At 34.3% G+C, this 26050-nt stretch overlaps 1 protein-coding gene across 4 annotated transcripts in view; it reads left to right on the plus strand.

Moving 5' to 3' along the window:
* The window catches only part of PIK3CA (phosphatidylinositol-4,5-bisphosphate 3-kinase catalytic subunit alpha), a 79036-nt gene that overhangs the window by 27121 nt on the left and 25865 nt on the right, over positions 1-26050 (plus strand). Inside the window, exons 2-10 of one of the 4 annotated variants that reach the window (XM_074298237.1) lie at positions 9578-9941; positions 17636-18059; positions 18613-18822; positions 20947-21197; positions 22598-22843; positions 23935-24020; positions 24562-24667; positions 25458-25610; positions 25744-25878. In XM_074298237.1, the coding sequence (XP_074154338.1) occupies positions 17708-18059; positions 18613-18822; positions 20947-21197; positions 22598-22843; positions 23935-24020; positions 24562-24667; positions 25458-25610; positions 25744-25878 (1539 nt within the window). In that variant the 5' untranslated portion in view covers positions 9578-9941; positions 17636-17707. Of the gene's footprint in view, positions 1-9577; positions 9942-13399; positions 14688-17635; positions 18060-18612; positions 18823-20946; positions 21198-22597; positions 22844-23934; positions 24021-24561; positions 24668-25457; positions 25611-25743; positions 25879-26050 lie in introns of those variants that run through there. The other 3 variants (XM_074298239.1, XM_074298240.1, XM_074298238.1) reach the window with 3 other exon arrangements.

Genomic DNA, 26050 nt, shown 5'->3' on the forward strand with positions numbered 1-26050 from the left:
AGATGAATCATAAATTGTGACATTAACAGATGCCACTATTACAAAAATTGATGAGTCAAATAACTTAATAAGCATGTTAAAAGTCTGTTTTGCTGATTCAATAGACAGCTTTGAAAAAATGCTTTTAACTATGTTCTGTTATTGGCTGATCAAATTACTACTTCTTTAACAGGGAGATAACCCTGGGTTCTTTACAAATCAGCAGAATATAGAGCTGCAGCAGATTCTTTCAAGCTGGTAAGACATAGAGTACAGTGCTAAGGACAGAAGCACCTATTCTCTAAAAACCAGATTAATGAGATCTGGAGCAGTACATCACTAACAGGTTAGTCATTAGGCATATTTGTCCATAATAACTCATGTATTTGATTTTTATTTCATAGTATTTTTTGCTTGATTGGTGGACTTAGATATATTATTAAAATATAAATATGTCACTTATTTTAATTGATAGTTTATTGTTTCCTCTATCAGATTCATTAAGCTTGTCCACTAAAAATATGTTAAACATTTCCATTTGACATACTTTGAATACATATATTAAGGACTTTGTTCTCTTAGATAAATATTCTGTACATTTTGAGGAGGATGAAGAACTTTTATTAAAACAATAATTCTTCTGCGTGATGTATATGTATGTATACATACATACATATATTTTAAATCATTTTGGAAGTTCTACATTTCAGAAAAGATTAATGTCTCTTCCATTATTTGTACATGTTCATGTAACTCTTGCTTCTTTTGCTATTTTATCAGGTACTGCTTTTAACCTGCAGTCTCATTATTTGGTCACAAAAAATGCTTGGGCTAAGATTGAGCCAGTCTTTCCAGTGGTATACTCATAAGGTTTATCTATAACCCTTACATGTCAGCTATCAGTGGCCATGAAACATTGCTTCAAGTTACTTTCTATTTTAATTAAATATCTCTTTTGCCAAAGAGCAGATATTGAAGAATGAACCAATCATGTACCTGGAGACCATTTTTTCAAGTTGGAATTGTGTACAGTGCAATATTTCCTTGTGATATTGCTAATAAAGTAGTGGGGTGTTCTTTTATTTCCAGCAAATGATGCAGAGAGCAGAGTAACATCAAGATAAAAGGTTGCTGCTAAGGTTTAGATAGTTAAAGCAAAATGAGTGTTTTCAAGTTTCTGTTATACATAATGCCTTTTATCAAGTAACACAGAATTCCTTTTTGAAATAAACCCTTTATCTGTGCATTGACTTTAAGAGCATTAAATGAACACATAATAAAATATCTATGATAATATTTATAACATTCTGAAGTAAGGATAGTGTTCTGCTATCTCTTGATAGTTTTGTTCCTAATTGGGATTAAGAAAAGTTGAGGAAAACCCATCTATCTTTTGTGCTGCAAAGTGAATTTGGCACACAAAATAAGCATGGTTAAGAGAATGGGTTAAAATGAAATAAACCTTCAACTTGAATAGATATCATGTTTCATATCTACTTATAAGAATGCCATTATGTCAGCTAAGAATAGAGAAGATACAGGCATGTTTTTAGGTGGCAGGGAAGCAGCCAGGATATGGTAAAAGATTAAAGAAAGAATAAAGATAATAGGGTGATCTGCTGGAGAAGGTATGATGGAGTGATATCACTTGCACACATAAGGGGGTATTGCCTTGATAAAGAGAAGATACACATCTTCAGGTTGGACCTTTGCAGGTGGCAAAAAATGAGGTGGGTCGGGTCAGCCAACACATCAGATGTCAAAAGATCTTTACAACTCTTTTGGTTAGATTATATTTAATAAATGAATTTGAATAAATATAAGTTCCACTTAGGCTAAAAAAAAAAAAAAAAAGAAAGAAAGAAAGAAAAGAAAAAAGATCAACTCCACAAATACAAGTTTGGTAAGGCATGTCTAAAGAGCAATTGGTCTGAAGAAAATGTGGGATTTTGAGAGCCAAAAACTCAGAATGAGGTCATGGAGTGAGTGATGTAGTCAAGTGACATAGTAGATAGAATGTTAAACTTGGAGTCAGGAAGATATAAGTTCATATCCTGTCTCATACATTTATCAGCTAGATGACCCCTGAGTTAGCCTTAATCTCTTTTAGCCTCATCTGTAAAATGGAAATAATAATAGCACTTACAAGGTTGCTGTGAGGATCAAATGAGATTACATGGAAAGCATTCTAAAATGCAATATAAATGTTCACTATTATTATATGGCAGTCCCAAAAGCTCTTGGGCTACGTTAAGAGCAGTATTTTGCACAGAACACACATTTTATGAAGGTCATTATAAAGGGTCAAACTGTGGCCCTTTTAGCGATGGTTACCAGGATAATGTAGAACCTTGAACTCATTCCCCTATGCCAGTGAGTTGGGGGGAGAGGGAGAGAATGAGTATTTGTATAATTCTTTAAAGTTTGAAAAGTGGCTTACAAAATTTATTGCATTTGTTCCTCAGCAATCCTGGGAAGGAGGGCTATCATTGTATGCATTTCATTTCTGGGGAAACAGGTAGACAACTGAGGTTAAGTAGCTTGGTGCAGAAGCAGCAGCTAGGAAGAATCAGAGCCTAATTTAAACTCAGATCTAGATCTTCCTGACTCCAGGTGTAGTATTCTCCACTTCAGTGATTCACCTGTAAAAGAGAATTCTTGGGGAATGGGGAATCAAGGAAAGGAAACAGGCAGAGATGCTATATGTCTAAGTATTGGAAGGGCTAACAAAGTCTGCTTAGTCCCACAGGACAAAACCAGGAGTAAGAGATAAGGTGCAGAGGCAGAATTTGAGTTAATAAAAGAAAAAAAAAAACTTAAAAAAAAAAAAAGCTGTGAAATGGACTACTTAGGAGCTAGAACATCCTCATTATTAGAAGTCTTCTAGTAAAGCCTAGATGACCACATGTCATCCATAGGAATGTTCTAAAAAGGATTCTATTGCCTAGGTTAGACTTGGTGGCAAAGTCTGAGGACCTCTCCAATTCTCCTACTTCATGTGCTTATTTAATTTTTTTTTTAAAACCCAATACACAGTTTTACAGTTTCCCATATATAATTTCATCTTATTGCTTTCAGTTCACATATTTTTGGCTGCCCTGCAAGCTATGAGTGCTTTCTTCTTCCATTTTCTTTGTAATATACTTTATTGTGATTATGTCTTCTGAATGGAAAGTAAGCACCTTAAGAATAGGAAGTAGTTTAGGTGTGTCTTTGTATCTCTGGAGCTTAGGACAGGACCTTGTCCATCACAGACATTTAATAAATGTGTGTTAGTTTTTAATTGATTGGGACCCAGGCCTCCAAATCATTCCATGATCCATGCTATGCTTTCTCTATTTATACATTATCTTCCTCCTCCTGGGTAAGTTGGCTTTTGCCTTTGGGTTCTTTTTCTCTGAAAGATGATAGATAAGCTTTCTCTTCAGCTAGTTAGGAACCTAGGCCTCCCTGTCAGTTCCCTCTCTATCAGTCCATACCACCACAATTCATACATCCCTTTTTTCCAACCTCCTTTTTTTGTTATCTATTTCCATTAGAATGTTAAGTTCCTTGACATCAGTAACTGTCTAGATTGCTTTTATTTATATCTCCAGTGCTTAACAAATACCTGGAATATGGTAAGCATTTAATAAATGCTTTATCAAGTTACCTTTATCCAATGTATGAGCTATACCAAGCAACCTTGTGTAAATGACAAATTTAATAATATGCCATCTACACTTTTATCACATTTTAAAAGATGTTGAACTGGGTTGCACTGCCTTGTGTTACTTCATTAGAGACATCCTTCCAAGTTGATATCCTTCATAGTAGTCTTTTTATTGAATTCCAAAGAGAACCAGTAAAATACTATATGTGAATTTACTATTAGAATATAGAATTTAATATCATAGATTTAATTCTTCCTTGAAATTCTCTTCCCTTATTTCCATGACTTTGCCTTCTCTTGGCTCTCCTACTTTTTTTTTTTTTTTAAGTAAGCTTTCTCTTCTCTTTCCCCTTCTCCCTCTCCCTACTCCCTTCTTCCTTACTCCTCATCTATCTCTCCCTTTTCTTCTATTCTTTACTTTTCTCACCTTCCCACCAATTGCCTGCCTAGGTATCAAGCCAACTGCTTAACTTCAGATACAATTCAGAACTCATCTCTCTTCTAAAACTTGCCACCTCCTCAAATCCTTATTAATGCTCTTGGTTCCACCCTTAGTTCTCCAGGCTAGACTCCAACTCATCTTTCTCTCTTGCCATATCAAATCAGGTGCCAATTCCTATTAATTGTACTTCTATATTCTCTCTTATTGGTTTTCTTTTCTATCCCTGCTGCTGCAGACCTTATTTAACATCTTTATCTCCTCTTCTTTGATCTATTAAAAGATCCCTCCTAATTGGATTCTCTATGTACAGCCTTTCCCTTCTTGAAACATGTTTTTGGTACAGATACAAAAGTAGACTAATTCAGAGATCAGATGATAAATCATTTACCTGTTCAAAAACCATCAGTGGTTTCCTAATGTCTGCAGAACTAAGTTCAATCTCTTTAGAATGGTACTCGAAGACTCTTCATAGATTGATGCTAACAGAGATTTCTAGTTTACTGTGTCACAATCTATATTCTCATCTGTTGAAAGCTTCCCCTTCAAGACCTATTTGAAAATACTGGCTGGAAGGTGGCTTAGGAAACTCTTTCTAACTGGAAAGCAGAATATGTAGAAGACTCAAGGCAAGATAATAACAGACAAAATTGGTTAGAATGTGGAGTACAAAAAGGAGGTGATAATCTTCTCCATGAAAGGATTTTCATGGAAGTCTTTCCTAATTTTCCCTAAATGCAACCTAAGCTTTCCTCCTCAAATCACTTATGCTACTCTTTGAACTTTTAATATATTCATATCCTAAAGTGATTATTTCCATCCTGTATCATTTCCTGTATTAAATATTTTAGGGCACAGACTCTGGGTTTTTGTTTTTAAATAACCAGAGCTTAGGCCAGGGTCTTCCATATATTAGGTGGTTTGTAAATTTGATACTGAATCAAAATTATTTCATTACCAGTATTACAAAAGCAAGACAAAGTGAACTTGTTAATCATGGGGCAATAATATCTTAAACAGCATTAAATTATTATTCTAGTAATCAAATTGGAATTTAATACAAGGTATCCTGAAAGTCTGGGTTCAGTTTTAAGCTACTAAACCATAAACATTTAATATAATTAGTTATGAATAAAGCAACAATCACCTAATAAAATACCATAATGTCCTAAGGGTTACTGAAGTTTCTAGAGTTGTCTAATACATAGCCAGTTTCTTCTGTGTGCTCACTTGAAACTATACTTTATCACCTTCAGGTTTGTGGGAAATGAAATATTTATCTTACCAGTCCTTACTCTGAAGGTAAAATTTACTTATATGCTATCAAATATATAGTACAAGGAGATATCCAATTGCCTTCTGTGTTATGAATCCACTTTCACTTCCTGATAGCCTACCCCTCAAATACATTTGTGACAAAGGTGACTTTTGGTTACAATATAAATGTTTCTCATCAGACATTTTGAATTTTTAAAGTCTTTTGAACTAAGAAAAGATTTGAGGATTATTGACTTTAAGAGTTTTAGCATGTCTTTTTTTTAATGCCTAAGAAAAATAGTGAAAATTAATATTAACAATATGCATGTGGTCAACTTTAGCTATCTTTTAAATTTTAAGTTATTTGTAGCATTTCATTCATAACACTTCCTTATATTCTTCTCTCCATACCATTTTTTCTTTCCCTTCACAAAGCATTTGTCCATGTATTAGTAGATGATGTGACAAGAATAAGACTGAAGTGAAAAAGAATCTTTTATTAGTCTTTCTGATATTCACTAGTTAGGATTTGGGCATTTCTTTATGTTGGTTTCAGTATCCAGTTTTTGCATAGTCCATCATTTATAAAAGGACCCTATAATCATTATTGAAAATTCCAAGGAACATTTTACTCATATTTGTCAAAAAATTTTTGTAAGTTGAAAGTATATTTTTTAAAATTGTAAAACATAAAAGTGATATAAATGCCATAAGAACTGAACTTTGTGCCTTGATCGAGTACTCTGTGGCCCTGTCTAAAGGATTTTGTAACTCAGATGAGTAAAATCATCTTTTCATTGAATATATGAGTTAAATCTGCATTTTCATGGTTAACATGCAAAGCTCAGGGAAGCATACCAGTTTTCATGTAGTGGTTAATGACCATCCTTCCAGAACTAGTGCATGTTACAACTGTTCCTTTGAATTCTAGTCAGTTATTTAATGATTCCATTTGGATAAAGAATAAAATAGATTTTCATGGCTCTCACTAGGCACTGAAAATTTTGCTCAAATTCTTAAAAGAGCAGTGTGTATGTGTGTGTGTGCGCACGTGCGAATGTGCATGCACATATACATATACATCTGTGAAAATTATCTAAAATTTCATTCCTTTCTACTCCAATATCTAGTCAGTCACTAGGTTTTCACTTTTGACGTTTCCTGTGCATTATAAGAGATAATCAATCCCTTTTTTTTTTTCATGACCATCACCATCATATCCTAGTTTATGCCCCTATCATCTGAAGCCCTGAAGCTCTTGATAGAACCATTTATTTACCATCTTCTCAGAACACCCATCAATATTCTGAGAGCAGAGCTTTCAATTGTATTTCTTTGCCCCAACTCTTGTTTCCTCAGTTAAAATCCAGTTCCCCTTAGCTTGGTGTTTAGTATCATCACAATCTGGCCTCAATATGGTCCTCCAAATTTTTTTCCCTCACACATATGATGAAATGTGCTTCCCTTCTTTCCAGATAGAAGCTAGGGACTTCTATCTTATTAGACCAGGATACAGTATCAGTTGTTTTTATGTAACACTTTCTTATAAAGGAGGACTCCAGAGGTATAGAGTGGGGTATATCCAAGAATATGTGTGGTATAAAAACAAAAGGTATAAGTAAAACTTAATTAAAAAAAAAAAAAGATACTTCCCACTATTCCTGTTATATGTTTTAATCAAATAGTCTACTTACTATCTCCCCAAAACTTGTTAATTTCTTCCGTTGTTTATCTCATTCCTTTGTCTGGAGATATTCCTGCCTTATTCATTTGGTTGAGATCCTAATCCATCCTTCAAGGTACTTATTTATCATATCTCATTGTGACATCTTTCTTGATCGAAGCTGTGCTTCTCTTCAGATACATATCACATGATATTTTTTAATGTGGTTGTTGTGTGTCCCATGCTTACTACCCCTAGCTGTTATAAGCACCTTAAGTAGAGAGGACCATGTAGAATTTGTAGTTTTATCCCCAGAATAATACAGCACAATATCTTGTACATATTGGGTACTCAGATATCTGGATGAATGATTATTGTGTTCTCTTGGTGCAAGAAGTTTATCTGTCTCTCAACTATTTCCTTAATATGTAAGTATAATATAGATGTATCCACGAGCCCTTTCAAAATACACTTTTTTTTTTTTTTTTTTTAAAGAGTACTGGTTTTCCTAATTTCATCCTTTTCAATAAGAACAATTGTTAGGGTAGTACCTCATTCCTTAAAATGAGACCCTGAGGAGATTGGAGGGTGCTAATGGGAAATAATATTGATCAGCCACTAAACTAATTGTATAACTCAAGCAAATTATTTTCTTTGCACCTCAATTTTCTCATCCATTTTATGGGGAAAATGGAATAGATTATTAAGATCCCACTTAATTGAAGAGCATTCCTTAGAGGAATGCCATTATGATTGTAAAGGGCCTCTTGTTCATGCTATATAAGAATCAGTTAAAGGAAGTAGAGATCTGTAGGTTAGAGAAGAGAAAACTTGGATTAGGAAAGGTTAACTATATTCAAGAGGTTGAGGAGCTATGGAAGAAAATGAGTCTTATTCTGCTAATCTCCAAAGAATAGTATAACTTGGAGTAGTGGGGGGAAGATTCAGAGAGGCAGAGTTAGGCTTGATGTCTGGAAAAACTACCTGTTAATTAGAGATATTCAAAAGTATATTGGTTTCTTTGAGGAAGTAATAGCTTCCTTATTAATAGGGGTCTTCAAACAAAGACTGGAGGGCCAATTTCTGAGTATGCCACAGAAGGGATTCTTGTTTGAGTATGGGTTAGGCCCATAAGGAGTTTTTCAAATACAATATGTTCTGATTTTATGAAGTCTCCAGAATTGTAACTCTAGGATTTGATGGGTAAACAGTTCACCTTCTCCTACTTATTCTCAGCTGCATTTTTACATTCCTATTAGTTACTAATTTAAAGATTTTCTTACTTAAAGGGCACAGCGTTCACTTATCCAGAAATTCTGGCAATATGCACAAAATCATCCAATCCTCGGGGGTTCCAAGTAACTGAGGTTTTATTGTATTTGTAACCATGTAAATATTGAATGGTGCTTTCCAGTAATGTCTATGCTATGCCCCATACCTCCTTTCTTACTGTAGAGCAATCAAATCAGTCATACCATTGCTCTATTAATCCACTCATTGATTTAAACATTTATTTAAATCAATGAATGAAGAAGCATTTATTAAGTAATTGCTATATATATTCAGTACTATGCTAAGCATAATAACCAGCAGCTTTGCTTGTCAGGTACATAGTTGAGAACCAGGAAATAAATGTAAAGGGTTTCTGAGTATCCAAAATAAAGGACCTTTTTACCCAGAGCCTATATTTTACACACTTCTCTAAATGTCTTGGATGTCTGGTTGCTAAAGCAGCAGAAATTAAAATAGAGACTTAAAGTTCCATTAGGTACAAAGAGAACAGATTAGAAGTAATAACTGATAATGAGGCAGGAAACAGGAAGCCACAAAGAAAACACACTTTCAAATAGAACTTTGTAGACTTTCTTGTGGCCAAGACAGTCCTATGGACTTCATAACTCTAGAGAGGGACATTACTGTCACAATAGAAACTAGTGATATGATGGTTTATGTTGATGATTCAAGAAAAATCTAAATTTTTAATGTTCTGATATAAGGCAGCTTAGCATATAATCTGTTTCATGCATTTTTACATTCCTATTAGTTACTAATTTAAAGATTTTCTTACTTAAAGGGCACAGCGTTCACTTATCCAGAAATTCTGGCAATATGCACAAAATCATCCAATCCTCGGAGGTTCCAAGTAACTGAGGTTTTATTGTATTTGTAACCATGTAAATATTGAATCCAAGCCACCAGTATGTAATTTTTTGGCTTTGGTACTGGTTTTGGGGTGTTTTTTTTTTAATATAATAAACATATCGAGGGAATAGGATCAGATAAATCTTCCAGTTTGTAGGAAGGGGAATATTCTTGGTTGGATTGTTTTTAAAGTCATGATTTCCTCATTCTTTATCTTTGTTTCTTGGTATCTTTTTAAAAATCTGTTTCTCAACACAGAGATTTGGGGTTCTTTTACATTTGAAATCATCTATTACCCATTATTATATTCTCAGGTTTTAAAGTTCAATTTCAGAAATCTAATTTTGGAATTGGGAAGAATGTCATTAAAAAGATTATAGTTGAGTTTATTGATGACTGTTGCACATGTTTAAAAGGCAAATTGGTATGTTTTTCCTTCTGCTAGATTTTCATCTCAATAGAAATCTAAAGGGAAGAATAAGAAAATAACCACATGCAAAATTGAGAATTGGCATTTTCATGCCATCAGCAAGAAGGAGAGGATCAGCAAGGGATTCAGCCTATCCATGTGGCAAAGAGTAAGCCTGGACCATATCATTATCCTGGAAGTCAAAGAGTTTTGGGAACTACAGGAACATCCACAGTTGGGTCTCCTTCATTGCTGTCCCAGGGTCTACCCAGGAAGAGTAGAGCTCCCACTTTCAGGATTGATTCCCTGGAAAGACATCCCATGGAGTCCCTTGCTTATACATTTCCATTTGTAGCCGAGCCCTATGCAGGGCCAACCATGGAGGAGTGATCCAACCAGGGTTAGTGTCCAATCTATTCTAAAGATTCAACGTAGTCATGAATGTGAGTGGGCCACAGTTGATGTCAAAAATCTGGGTTGGTGGGTAATTCAGAAGGGTGCCTACACTGAGAAAAGAAATGAACCCCAAACTGCCTTTTGCAGTCATAACTATAGATGTCAAAATTATGGCATTAAATAGTGTCTTTCTTCCAAGATTTTTAAGCTACTATGTGAGAAAAAATTTACATTGATAAAGCACTTCATAATTACAAAGAATTTTAAAGGTATTATTCCATTTTTATATATTTCATTTTCATAACCTCTGTATGTTAGCATTATCCTCATTTTATAAATAAGTACTAGAAAATGATCTTACCCACAGTCCCATAATTAATAAGTAAATATCTGAGAAGAAACTCAAAACCTATGCTATTCCCATTGTTCCAGTGTCTCTCTTGTCCTTATAAGCAGAAAGGATGTATATGGTTTAATTATTAGTATCTACAAGAGCTGACTACTAATCATAGCTCCCATTTCTGTAGTATTTTAAGGATTTAAAGGTACATCTTTCTAACTTCTCCATGTGAGACATGAGTATTCTGCCCACAGAGCCCTCTGCTAAATCAGGGATCCCTCTGAAACCAGTGTTCTTTCTGCTAAACTGCTTTTGCCCTTGGTATCAGAGCATCCTTTACTAATAAAGAACATTTTGAACTAAACTGCTTTTTCCCTGTGGCACATACTTTGCAGCAAATATTTGAATGCCCTTCTCCTAGTTTATTATATACAATGATTCCCCCCACCATTGCATTGCAAGGGGTGTTCAAATTCAATAAACCAAAACATAAACACAGCTGTTGTTTTGGTATGGCTTGTGGTTTTGGTTATGATTTTATTTGAACTTCTTAAAAATAGGCAATTTGTCAAGCTTAAAATTAGTCACCTCTTTTCCTATTCATTTTATGACTCTCCTTCACTTATTTCTGTGGCAACTTTAATAAACTTACTCTACTCCCCCCTCCCCCTCACACACAATTTAACTTTTGTTTCTAAAGAGATAGGAATAAAAATTGACTTCATTTTTCAAGTCCCAAGACTTTGGGAACTCCTTCTGTAAGCATGAAGAAAAGCCTATATCCTTTTATCTTAAATAGTTCCATTTATACTTTTAGATTTGAAATGGTCTTACAATAAAATTAATTCCTCTGGGGGAAAGTTTCTTCATTGCATTCTGGGTTTCTCCTCCCTGACACTGTAACCTTGAAGGAGGCCACCAGAAATCCAAGTGCAGATTGGAAATTTGGAAGACAGAAGTGCTACATGAAGTTTGAAGCAGCTTAGAATTTCCGTGTATCACTAGGGAAATCAGCAAAGGGTATTTGTCTTAGAACAGTCTCCTCGATCTAGAGCTAACAGGACATGAGGGCATTGGCTAACTCTCTCTTTTTATATTTGACTGAGACGTAAGAGAGCAAAAGGGATTTGTCCAAGCTCACATAAAGTATAAGGGAAGAGCAGAGCTGGGACTGAAACAAGCCTCTCTGATTCCAAATCCTCCACTTTCTTCACTATGCTAAGGTTCTCCCTAAAGCTTTATTTTAAAGCAGAAATGCCATCTTATGTATATTTCTTTACCTAGGACCTAGACATTAGAGTTTGGTAGGGGTTACTTTATTTCATACTGTGTCTTTGATAACTTTGCTGGTAATCTGCCTTGTATTGATCCCCACTTTGACTAAATTTAACAATTACCCATTTAATACAATCATTACCCACTGGGTGCTGGGCCCTAAGCAAGCAGCATACATACTTGTAAAGGGGAAAAATGGGCCCAATTCAACAAACACTTGTTAAATGTCACCTACTATGTAAAAATATAACCAATCTCTACCCTCAAAAATCTTCTGTTAAGTTGAAGATATAGTGAACTCCCTTTTGCTTCTGAGACCAATCATGAATTCTCGCATTTGGCATCTAAAGCTTCTATATGTTGACTTTCTCCTTGCTTTCTGTTTTCCTTAGATATTACCCTTTCCACACACACTACAGAATAGCAATATTGATCTCCTTGCTGCTTTGCCAACTTGACACTCATGTCCCATTTCTCTGCCTTTGCACTAGCTATTCATCTTCCTGGAACACCCTTCCTCTTCTTTTTCTCCTCCCAGGATCCCTGGATTCCTTCAAGACTCAGTTCAAATGCCACCATGTCTTGATTCCCACAGCTACATATGTCCTTCCTCCCCAAACTACCTGCTATTCATTCTGGTTCTGTTTTCTTAATAGTTCTATGAGCATATTGTATCTTCTCTGTGAGAAGGTAAACTCCTTGAGAGCAGCAACTGTTTCACTTTTACCATTGTGTCCCAAACACTTTCACATTGGCTAGCACAAAGTGAATGATTCATAAGGTCTTTTTTCTTATAAATATCACTTGATTGGTTGCTACATGTTTGCAAATAAGTAAATACAAGGTAATTTTAGGAAGAAGAAATTCCTGGCAACTTGGGTTGTCCAGGAGAGCTTCATGGAAGAGGCAGCATCTAAAACTGCGCCTTGAAAGAAAATAAGGATGCTAAAAAGCAGTGAAAAGAAGGAAGAAATTCATGTGCACTTTATCTAGAACATAGAGTATATGAAGAGTAGTATGAAATTGATTGGTCAAGGTGGGTTGGAACCAGATGGTGGAAGGCCCTTATTGTGAGGCAGAGAAGTTTGCAGTGTATAGTGGGAAAAGGTCAGAGCTTCTTGGTCAGACCTTTATTTTAGGACTCAAGCAGGCAATCATTTATTAATTACCAACTGTGTTCCAAGTATTGTGCTAGGTCCTCAGGGATAAAATTAAAATAAAGCACTTCCTGTCCTGAGGAAACTTCTTTTTTTAATGTTTTTTTGTTATCTTTTATTTTAACTTTACACTAAATTTGTCCCAAAGCAATTTGATATATTAGGGACAAATTTTAATATAACCACGTTTACTAATGTACAGCTTCAAATCAGTAAAAGAAAACTGCTTCCAGCTGAACTGAGCATCTCATACATCTCCCATCTCCTTCCTCAGGTCACTGTCTATAGGTCCTGCTAGTGTAGGTAACATCACTTCATAGAATCTCAAACTGCAGCCCTATTCACTTCTGTTTCTTTAAGCAAACTTGAGGTGTTTTTGTTTGTTTGTTTGTTTTAAGGCAAAGGTGTGGTTGGAGCTGGGGACTGAGGAAGCCTGGTTCACTGCTACTCTTTTCTCACCTTTAGCCTTGGCTTATGCCCCATGACTTAATTATTGGCCATCAGGGCTCCACTCTCTCACCTTCATCAGCTCAACTTTGCCAGCCCAGACCCTGTAGCAACTAGCTGAGTAAAAGCTTGAAACTGCTGCTACCACCATTGTTTATAAGATTTGTGTAATTTTTTTTAAACCATTTAACATGTATAAAATTGTGGTACCATTTTTAACAGATTTTTATCTTTTTTTTTTTTTTAATGTGTCATTGATGATGATTTTGTTCCTCTAGCCTCACTTTCCCCATTAGCTCAGTGATTTTTATTTTGCATTGTGCAATGATTTTTAGGAATGCAGATTTCACATTATAGCAGAACTACCTGCATATCCTTCCTTTCTTCTCAACAGGCCCTCTTTTACAGCAAGAAATGATTCAGTAAAAACCAACAAACTTTTTTTAGTCAACAGATTGACCAAGTCAGACAGTATGCACTATTCCACATCCATAGGCCCCATTTCTGCATTGAGGGGGTAGAAATTTATTTTTTTCAACTCTTCTCCACAGCCAGAGTTGGTCTTTTAATTGTATTATTTTCATTTTCACTTTGTTCTTTCCACTGATATTGTTGTGGTCATTGTATGTATTCTGTCAAAAATCAGTCAATAAGTATTTATTTAGCACTTTGTATACAGGTATATATAGTTTAAATGAGCAGTTACCAAAGGGTAGCAGGAGGAGAAAGGCGGCCTCTTTCAGAAGACAGAATTTAAACCTAGTCTTCAAGGAAGGTAGAGGAAAAGAGGAAGAGAATTCCAGGAATGAGGAATAGACAGTGAAAAGTCAAAAATAGTCCTGTGCAATGTCCTTAAGGAACAGCAGAGACAAGTATTACTGGACCATAGAATACAAAGAAGGAAATAAAGTACAAGAACCCAGAAATGATAGGAAAGGGCCAGGTTCTGAAGAGGGCTAAAAAGGGAAATTTCTATTTGTTCCTGGATGGAATAGGGAATCATGGCAGGTGTTTTGAGATAGGAGATTTCATATAATTAGGCCTATACATTAGGAAGATCATCTTAACAGCTTAGTGGGAGTATAGACTGGAGTGGGAGAAACTTGCAGCAGAAAGACCAATCATAAGACCCGTAAAATAGGTGATGAAAGCCTGGTTTTGCTTACTTGACTCCCTATCAAGACTTTTAAATCTTTCTATGTCTCCCTGGGTTATTCATATTTATAGTTTCTTAGAGTACTTCAGGACCTGGAGAAGTGGAAATACAGAAGAATGTGAATGGAAAAGAGAATTTCAGAGTTTAGCTACATGGAAGAAGCAAGTAGTCAAGAGAATCTCAGTATATGCAATAAAGTGGGGAGATGCTTGCTGGCCAGTTGCTGAAGCTGAATCAAGGAGACTGATTTAGAGCCTGGTATATTTCAGCAACAAGTATCTTAGCCTATCGACAAAATAAATTAATTCTTCATAACAAAAAGAGCTTACAAAATTTCAACAGAGGGAAAGTTTGGAAGTAGCAGGAGGGTGCAAGGTATATACCAAATTGTCTTTGTGTGTGTATTTAAGCTTGTGTGTGCTTACACCAGTGCTGGGGGAGCATTTGAGAAGAACAATACACTGAAGAAAAGGATGACTAGAGATACCTTCCAAAGGCGGGGGGGAGGGGGGGAAAGGAGGGAGGGGAAGAAGGAGGAGAGAGGAGAAAGGAAAAGAAAGGGAAGAGAGAGGAAAAGGAAAAAGAAAAAGGAAAGACAGAATGAAGTTACTTTATAGATCAGGAATCCAGAGAGCATAGTAAATAAAGGCAATGGTAAAAGATAGGTATCTGGAAAAGATTAGCACTAAACTGGGTGGAAATGAGAATCTGAAAAGAGGTAACAGGAATGTTAGACTGAAAACAAAAAGTGACAGTTGGCTAGAGCCCATATTCTCCTGGGGTCCTTTGGTTATGATCCTCTGATCTCAAGTTTCCATGTCATTGTTTTAATTTATTTTTTGGTCATAAGAGAGTTGGTAAGTCCTGTTCATGACAAGCAGTGAATATCCAAAAAAAACCCAAAAAACCCCAACACAAAAAAAAAACAAACAAAAAAACTATCTTAACAGATGAAAAGTTACTGCGAATATGGCACTCATTTCTGAATCAACTATGTACAGTCGGATCATTAATTTGTTAACTTAAAGGTAAAATTAACCAAAGACATAGGGATGATAGGAACATTGCAAATGTGGGCTGATTTTTTTTTTTTTTGGAACCAGCTATTAACTCAAAAAAATGGGGAATGGATAGAAGCAAGACATTGATTCTGATTATTATAATTTCTTAAAGGAATTTGGTCCCCATAATGAGGATTTATTAAAAGAACATAGAAACAACTTTTAACTGACAGACACTTGATCTTGCTAAATAGCTAGTTATACTAGCCAGGGTCAATAGCAGAACATTTTGAAAAATGTTGAGGAAGGATTTTGAACAACTAATAAAATAACATAGAGGAATGGAGATAAAGAATAGAGATGAAAAAAGAAACCTTGGATGAAACCAAAATGAATTGCCTGAGAATACTTAGAGATGAGTAGGACAACAAATAAATATGAAGTGAAACAAACACATCTGGCAACTTTTCTGTAGAGATTTGTTATCATCATTAAGACAATGGTACCATCATTACTGTATTTTACCACCTTCTTACATTTTTCTAAGTAGTAATAATAGTACTTGGGAGAAAGTAGCTAGACTTGAATTCATGCATTCAGAAACAATTGTTTTAAAGTGACACAGTTTTAAAGGAATTCAAGGATTGATTTCAAAGATATCAAGAGAAGATGCCAAAAGAGAAATAGTTGTATCCACTCCAAAAAAGACATCCAAAATATATCAGCAACAACTAAACCATATAATTGTCATTTATAATCTAATGAAAATAATATATATTTGTCTGGAGGAAATCCTTGATGAAAACATGAAGAGATAAGCAGGTTTTCATGATTGACTTTCTATTACATAATCCATTTTTTTACTTACACAATAGACTGAAAGACAAGTGATATAAGATCTTGCTGTGAGTCTCTTTGTTTTAAAATATCATTTGACTTCATGTATAACACAACCTAATCACTCTCTTTGAATAAGGTACCTTCTATGAACATTGTCAGGATCATTAAAAAATTATCCATTAGAAAAAACAAAAATTAACTTTGTCAAATAGTCTTTGTGGCAAGTTAGGAGCAAAAAGACAGATATTTCTAATACTTAATGTGCAACAAGAAAATGGTATTTACACACATATATTGTATCTAGGTTATATTGTAACACCTGTAAAACGTATGGGATTGCCTGTCATCGGGGGGAGGGAGTGGAAGGAGGGGGGGGATAATTTGGAAAAATGAATAAAAGGGATAATATTATAAAAAAAATTACTCATGCATATATACTGTGGAAAAAAATTCTAAATAAAAAAAAAAAAAGACAGATACTTGAGAAAATTTTCATGGAAGATGCAGTTACACACAGAATCCAGATAGAAATGTGTTATGTGTGTGTTCATATATGTTCACATTCATGTGTTTTATGTAAAACTTATCAAGATTAACTCTTTGCAGCTGGCATGCTGATTGCATTGTCCCAAAATTTTACATCTCCGTCCTCAATTAGATAATGACCTAGTAATACACATAGACAAAATCAAATACCCTAGTACAGAATGTATAGTATTTATGTTGACCTGCATGTGATAGGTGGTAGCTCATTGGGTCAGACCATCAGTATATAAGCATTAAAAATTTTAGGTAGACAATGAGCTGGATCTAGGATTAGAAGATAGTCAAGAATTGTACAGTACGAGAAGACACAAATGGGTAGTGACATGTCCCAAGTACAGAGATCAGCCACATTGTTAAGCCTCACATCCATCTTAGGCCATTTTTGGCAAAGGAAAGATTCAGTTGAACTTTTAGTGAGTCATGAGAATATTACACTAAAAAACCTTTTCCCTTTAAAGTATGCGTCCTTGATTTTTTATTTTTTTTATTTTTAGGTGAATCTTTTGTTTTAATATTTTTCTTTTGCTTACCTAGATATTAATTATGAAAAGTAGTTGCATGATTGGCATCCATGAAAAAGTCTGAGAATCTCTATTAAGTAATTATAGGAGGAGATAGATGTACATATGAGGAGTAAGGAGGAGACATTTTTAAAATGCAAGGCTAATGTACATAATTTGAGCTGTTTATTTTTGTAGATATAAAGAATTTAAAATATTTGTGGGCTTCATTAAAGCTTTAAGGTTTATTCATTGTGTTTCTTTATTCTTAGTAGTTGTATGATAAATTTACCTTAGCACCTCTACTTTGTAATTATATTTTTCAAAATGACTTCATTAATCTTGGACTATAGAGAGCTCTGCTTCTCAAGATTTGTCATTGATTTTACCTTTCTGTATCTGCTACCCCCCCAACAAATACTTTTTGTTTGTTTAGGTCTCGCCTCTGGATGAGCAACATACTTAAATGCTTGAAATAGTTTTGTAAAACCACCAAAATATTAGAACCATGCCTCCAAGACCATCATCCGGTGAATTATGGGGCATCCATTTGATGCCCCCAAGAATCTTAGTAGAATGTCTACTACCTAATGGAATGATAGTGACTTTAGAATGCCTCCGTGAGGCTACATTAGTAACTATTAAACATGAGCTATTTAAAGAAGCAAGGAAATACCCTCTTCACCAGCTCCTTCAGGATGAAACTTCTTACATTTTCGTAAGTGTTACTCAAGAAGCAGAAAGAGAAGAATTTTTTGATGAAACACGGCGACTTTGTGACCTGCGGCTTTTTCAGCCTTTTCTAAAAGTCATCGAACCTGTAGGAAACCGAGAAGAAAAAATTCTCAATCGAGAAATTGGTAAGATAATTTAGTCATCTTCATTATGACCTCTTCATTTCTTTTCTTTTTTATAAGGATTTTTATGAGGATTAATTATTAAGCAGGGAGACTGAGTTTTGCATATGAATTAAAATTTTAAAATACTAAAGGACCTTAATATTTCCAATTCAATCCCTTTTAACTTTAAAAATTGCTCTCCAAAGTCATGACAGATTTTAAATATTTTTGATGACTAGGTTACTGATTGAATTTGGAAGATTGGAGGAAAGTACATTTATCCAAAATTTGGGGAGAGTGAAATTAATAAAATAGAATTCTTTGATTATTTGCAGTGGCTATTAATAATATTGTTGCATTTTGCCAAATGTGACTTCAAGCAGTTTTTAAAATGGTTTTAAAGAGAGTCTTCTTTTTTTAATTGGTCAGATATCTCTAATCCTTTCAAGAAAGAAAGGAAATAGTGTCACATAACTCCCATCACCAAAAATAAGCAAATGACAAGCTATATAAAATATTTTCATACCATGACATTGGTTTCGTTATTGAGAATATCATTTTGTATTTTTTTAAGGTTTTGCTATTGGTATGCCTGTTTGTGAATTTGACATGGTTAAAGATCCAGAAGTACAAGACTTCCGAAGAAATATTCTTAATGTTTGTAAAGAAGCTGTGGACCTGAGGGATGTCCATGCACCTCATAGTAGAGCATTATATGTTTATCCTCCAAATGTAGAATCTTCACCAGAATTGCCAAAGCACATATACAGTAAATTAGATAAAGGTATGAAGTATTAAATAGTTACCTTCTCTAAACATGTTAAAAGTTTTGCTTTAGTTACAGTGTTCCATATAGTAAATTCTGCCTGTATGTATATTTTTAAAATAATTTTTCCACATCTAGATTGTAAACTTTTTGTGGGTAAGGATTATGCCTTATACATGATTAATTCTTGATAGGCTAGAGCTATAGATAAATATGCACATGTATAATAAATGATATTTTATCAGTGAGGGAAATTATATTTGTGGGACCTTCCCTCAGACAGAGATTATAATCTATTTCTGACTTGGTAGATAAGTTGCTGAATTTATCATAGAAGCATTGATTTCTAGAGCTGGAAGGAAAATTAGATATCATCTAGTTCAACCCCCTTCTATAGATAAGGAACCTGAGGCAAAGAAGGAAAATGACTTGCCCTACATCATATAAATGGTAAAGGGCAGAGCCAGGATATCTATATAGGTTCTCTGCCTCCAGAGCTAGCCTAATTTTCACTATAATTCAGGGGAAGGATGTGCTGAAACCAACTTAGTCCTTCACAAGAAGCCACTGTCAAACTTTCAGTTTGACCTCAAAAACTGGCAAACAGTTAAAACCAGGACTTGGTGTATTATTTTGTTGACTGTTTTGACTTAAGGCTGTATTTGAGAAAATGATTAATGAAAACAATTTTTTTTTCCTCAGAGAGTCAGTCCCTCTTTCACAGCCTCCCTTAAAGCTGGAAGTAGCTAAGTGCACAGAGTGCTTTGTCAAACAGTTTGCTTGGGGACTCACAACCAGTCATAGTCTGGGTGAGATTTTAACCCCAGGATTGTTTCTTCCAAGTCCAGTATGCCATCTACTATACTCTTCTGCCTCTGTGACCCATAGTCAGTGCTCAGGAAGCATCTTAAATGCCAGATGCCAGATCCCCCCTGACTTAGGGTGCTGATCAGTTAGGGAAAGTTGTTCCCATGAGGCTCAAAACTATTGTCAGTGGAAGTGAATTATTCATTAATTTTCAATTTGAGATTCACATTTCCCTGTTCTTATGAAAAGTGAAATTAGTACCGTCAAAAAATATTATAATTATAAAATTAATTTTTAAAAAAGAATAACAATAAAATATCAATAATAACATCATCATATTAGTAATAATTTCTTTCCAGTAAATTTTATTGTCATCATTCTATATTACAGGTTCACTCCATTCAAGCCTCCACCTTTTATTTGCCTTTTATGCTTTTAATCTCATGTCAGGCACTTACTTTCTTTAACCATTAAAATGGAAATTTCCCTGTTTAGTTAAAATAAGCTTCTCTTTGTCATAGCTGTTATGCTTTTAAACATTTTTATTAATCAAAAATAAAAAGATTTTTCAAAATTTTAAAAAGTTCTTTGCATAAGACAGATTAATTTTCAGTTTTTGTTTTTTGAAACATATCAATTCCTAATTTTTAGAATATAAAATATGTAGTTATAGAGTTACTAAATTACCTTACTAATGATATTTTACTAATCACCTTTGGTCTAATTTATACAACATAAGTGCTCTCTTTCCCTCTGGCATGTACTTTTGATCTTTTTATGTTCTCCCATCCTTTTATATGCTTCTTGATTTTCTCAATCTTCATTGCCTTAAGAAAATTTACCTTTTCTCACACTTTTCTGTTACTTTAACTTATCAGCTATTTTAGCTACCATTACACACTTTTAAAATGTGCCTCCCAGTTATAAAATTGTTGAAGTTGCTTCCACTAATGATCTACTTTAATAGGGTGTGTATTTCTTGCAGTTTTAAATCAATCACTCCCATGATCAGACTAGTACATACTCATAATGTGTGGTAACATCTCCCTAGCCATGTTTTTGGTGCCAAGGAATCAGCTTGTAACTTATTAGTGTAAGAAGTGCCAACACATCAGTCAAAAATGAGAGCTGTGTAAATGTATGCAGTGACATTGGAAAGCTTAACTACTACCTATGAGATCATCAAGATTTTGATTGAGCTTGTTGAGCAGAAATAAACTACATTATTTGTGCATTTCTACAGTTCTACTTTACATATCTCATAAAGTGAAAAATAACTTGTCTCTTGAAAATATTCGTGTTGATGGCACATAATGCTATTTCATTTTGTTCTAGGGCAAATAATAGTGGTGATTTGGGTGATAGTTTCCCCAAACAATGACAAGCAGAAGTACACTTTAAAAATCAATCACGACTGTGTACCAGAACATGTGATCGCTGAAGCAATCCGGAAAAAAACACGGAGTATGTTGCTATCATCTGAACAGCTGAAGCTCTGTGTTTTAGAGTATCAGGGCAAATATATTTTAAAAGTGTGTGGATGTGATGAGTATTTGCTAGAAAAATATCCTCTTAGCCAATATAAGGTGAGTGATTTTGAATTTTAAAATTTTTATTAATAGAAAATAAAAAGTCATTATAATAGAAAGGCATACTTACAAAGCATCACTTCAGTCATTCTTGGTTTCCATCTAACAATAAAAAAAAATTCTTAGATGTCTTAGTGTAAAGTTTATTATGACATTGTCCTGGAAGGGAGCTATTTCCTTCTTGTCTCCCAGAAACCAATGTACCTTCAGATTGCTATAGAATCACAGAATTTGTGAGTTCAATCCCCACCCAGAAAGTATCTTTACTCTGCCATGTTCCACAAAGGACCTCCAGCTTCTGCTCAAAAATCTCCAAAAAGGTAGAACTCACACTTGTCTTGGAGCAGCTCAGTTGAATCTGCAGAAAATGTTTGCTGAGCTAATAAAAGAAAGGCATCTTCTTTTCCGTGTAATAATGGAGAGGAAGAGAGGTTCTAGCCTGGTGGAAGCCTTTTGTGCTAACCTTTTCACTTTCCTTCTCTTCAAAACCTCTTCATATTTTAAACTTTGGTAGCAAATCATGTCCACTTAAGACTATCATCAATTGAATTTACCCAGGAAATCTCTTCCATTCTTAATGTTGTTCCTTTGGAAATAAATTTTTTTTTGAAGAACTAATTAATGGTATTTGTTATAGCATAGTTATATTAGTGTCCTGCGTAAAGAGCATCTTAGAACAACCCACCCCACAAAAAAAACTTTAAGGTATTATTTTTATTAGTATTGTACAGCTTTGCTGTAAAACCCTCAAATTCAGTGTTCAGTCAAATGCTACCAACATCTCCCAGTTTTAAAAGAGAAAACATTTATAGTGATATTTCTGAACTTTCTGCTGAAGGTAAAAGGTACCCACTACTTCAAAAGAATGAAGGCCAAAACTTGTTATAATTTTTTTAAACTAGCCATGGTTTTATCTTCTTCTATCCTTCCTTTTTAAATATTTTTGTTTGTCTTTTTTTAACTACTGATTATTAACTTTGTCAGGAAAAACATGGACAGAAAAGGTGAAGTGCTCCACCTGTTGCTAGAATGATGTCCCTTTGCTTTGAAAATGTGTATTACTATATTATGTCTCAATGAGCGGTCTTCTCATGCAAATTCCATGCAATGCTACTACTTTACCTAAGCAGGGTTTTTTTTTAATTCTCCTAATTTGTATTCAGTATTGCATGGTTAGTCCTACTCTCTAAGCTCCTTCAGAATGTTAATATTTTACTGCAGCTAAAAGCAGTCTTAAACAATATAAATATAACAATGATTATGTTTCTTTAAATGCTGGTTTTTATCATTGAGCATTATATAAGTATTTTCCTTTTGATATTTGTAGGCATTGTCTCTAAAGAAAAAAAAAATACAGGCACCAATCTTCCTCCCCTCCCTCCTCTAATTTGTTACAGTACATAAGAAGCTGTATAATGCTTGGTCGGATGCCCAATCTGATGCTGATGGCTAAAGAAAGTCTTTACACCCAGCTACCACTGGATACTTTTACAATGCCATCTTATTCCAGGCGAATCTCCACAGCCACACCATACATGAATGGAGAAGCTTCAACCAAATCCCTTTGGGGCGTAAATAGTGCACTCCGCATAAGAATTCTTTGTGCAACTTATGTAAATGTAAATATTCGAGACATTGACAAGGTAAATTCAAAAGCTGATTCTTAGTCTAGGAAGAAATAAATTTTGTAGTGTCTGTCTTTCTATCAGTTTTGTGTAGTGACACTGAAATTGCATTTGCCTGCAATGGAATATATTCCAGAGCCTAGAGTAGTCATACTTGTGTTATGTGATTCATCCTCATATTGTCCTTGAAGGGTAGGAAGGGCAGGTGGATTTTCACCAATTTTTAGATAAGGAAATTGAAATTCAGAGTTGGAAAATGATTTGTGAAGGATTCAACAGCTCAAAAGTGGCTCAGTTCTGGCTTAGACTCTGAATCTAGTTCTGTTTCTGCCACGGTGTAACATTCTTCTATCTAGAAAATAACCCAACTCTGAATGAGAATAAGGAAATCAGGTTTTATTTATTCTAGTTTCTGAATTTATTTTCATCATTGGAAATTCCATGTTTTAATAGTTCTGCTTACCTTACTCATTTTCATTGGGGGAGGCAGAAACATCACTTTGAATATAGGTCTACATTAGTTTATTTTGTAGCTGATTAAAGAAAGTACAAGAATGTTGCTGATATTTATTTTAAGAATGAGGTACTTTAATCATTTGAATTCTGAGATTATACATATAAGTCATGTATTGAGAACTATGATAGATGCTGGGAGACATACAAAGAGGAGTTCCTCATGGAACTATAATACATAGTTGCATCTCTTATGCACTTGATGTAATATGCAAGGAACAAAGAGATCTTTATGAACTGGAGTAACATGGGAAGTCTTTATGGAAGATATAGCATCGTCTGGGACAATATGCTATCAACAGCAGATGTAGTTAGAAGAATAGAATGGAGAGAGAAATTCATAATGAATACCACATGAGCAAAAGCACAGAAACAGAAAGTTTAGGTTCCATGGGGTTTTGAAGCAAGTACTACAATTTGATTAGATCATGAAGAAATGAAGGTGAAGGAGACCCAACTAGAAAAATAGTCTGATGTCAGATTGTTATTTGAGTATTAGAAACTAAATGGATGGTATTTCCACTTACAAGTAATAAAACCATGTTGATTATGTTACTTTTATTGTAGTTAATGTTATATTCTTTTTTTTTTTTTAGATCTATGTTCGAACAGGTATTTGCCATGGGGGAGAGCCATTATGTGACAATGTGAATACTCAAAGAGTACCTTGTTCCAATCCCAGGTAAAGAGGAAGTATGCCATTTTCTATTCCTGAGGTCATATTTGTGTCTATAATCGTGTCTAGTTAAAAAAAAAATAGATAATTTTAAATTTTAAAGTTGTAAATGATTTTTTAAAAATGGTAAAACAAAGTAGGGACAAAGGAAAAATAGTACTTCCAGACCACAGGCTCATGTAGGGGTTTTTTAAACATCATCGGTAGAATTTTGTAATTAATATGCTAGCAGAGTAAAAGGCATTGATTGCTTAAAAACCTGATTTACTCATTTTTCTGTGATGTTTTGTGGTGTCTTTTCCTCATTTTTTTGACATAACTGTTTTGTGTTTCTTCTTAAAAAGTATGCTTCCTGAATTTTTTTCTGAAATTCTGAATTCCTGAATCAGAAATAATTCCTGAAATTAAGATAAATTTTCCATATTATCTTTCATCTCATTCACATATTGACATTCTGATAAAAATTTAACTTTGATTATCATGCAAAAGTTTTTTGCTCTTTTTATCTAATAATTGTATTCTGCTTAACCTTTTTGAAATTTCCTAGGTGGAATGAATGGCTAATGTATGATATATACATTCCCGATCTTCCACGTGCTGCTCGACTTTGCCTTTCCATTTGTTCTGTTAAAGGCAGGAAAGGAGCAAAAGAGGTAAGGACTGGAGGAACAAAACAAAACATGTTTACCTCTAAAATTTTTATCATGCCCTGATTTTATTTTCTTAATAGAAATTATTATATCACAGTGGCATGGTGAATAAAAGGCAGTGTTTGGAGCCTGCTATGTCTGTGTTTGATTTGTGGTACACCTATGTTCAAATCTCATCTCAGATGTGATTTTTTTTTTAAATCACAAGAAAACCTCCTCCCCATGCTATGCCCTTCAAGCAAAATATTATGTTTCACATAGCCTTAGGAAGAAGAAAATCTGTGAATAGTCTAGAATTCTGTTTAAGATGGAAAATATTTCCTAAAATTCATTTATTAAAAATATGAACCACCTATCTATCCATTAAGTGACTAAATTTTAGCTTTCTCATTTCTTTCATAATTTACATATAAATAAAATTAAAGAAAAATTAGATTTAAATGGGAGAAGGGGCAGCTAGGTGGGGCAGTGGATAGAGAACAAGCCTTGAATTCAGGAAGACCAGAGTTCAAATATGGTCTCAGACATTTAACACTTCCTAGCTGTGTGACCCTGGGCAAGTCACTTAACCCCAGCCTCAGGGGGGGAAAAAAAAAAAAAGATTTAAATGAAAGAAAGCAAAAGATATGCCAACATTTAAGCTTTGAAAAATAATATTGCATCTTACAGATACAAACATTTTACAATAAAACAATGTCATTGAGAGCAATTGACTGAAAAAATTTATTTTTACAATAAAATGTGGTATGTAAAGAGATAATTAAAGAATATTCATTGTTTCTCTTCTCTCAAGGAACATTGCCCATTGGCTTGGGGAAATATTAACCTCTTTGATTATACAGACACTCTAGTATCAGGAAAAATGGCTTTGAATCTGTGGCCAGTACCTCATGGATTAGAAGACTTGCTGAATCCTATTGGAGTTACTGGATCAAATCCCAATAAGGTCAGATGTTGCTTTCATGTTTATTTTTTAAATCATTTACCTTTTTTGGGGAAAATATAAACTTTTTTTTTTTTAATTTGCTAACTTATGGTAGCCAAGTAGACTATAAAGGACTATAAAATTTCTCTCCTAGGAAACTCCATGTTTAGAGCTGGAATTTGACTGGTTTAGCAATCCTGTAAAGTTCCCAGATATGTCAGTAATTGAAGAACATGCGAATTGGACTGTATCTCGAGAACTAGGATTCAACTATTCCCATGCTGGGCTGGTAAGACAAATTTACTTTTTAAAATAATGCAGCATTAGATTTTTCCAAAAATACATAACCATTAACTGATACTTTCTGTCTACACGAATTTTGTTGTAGCAAGAGTTCCAAGTTTCACTTGGCTACCCCTTATCAGATGACACTGAAAAAGGTAGCATTTTTTATATAACAA

The sequence above is a fragment of the Sminthopsis crassicaudata genome, chromosome 3 (genome assembly GCF_048593235.1).
Source record: "Sminthopsis crassicaudata isolate SCR6 chromosome 3, ASM4859323v1, whole genome shotgun sequence".
In the NCBI taxonomy this organism is placed as follows: Eukaryota; Metazoa; Chordata; class Mammalia; order Dasyuromorphia; family Dasyuridae; genus Sminthopsis; species Sminthopsis crassicaudata.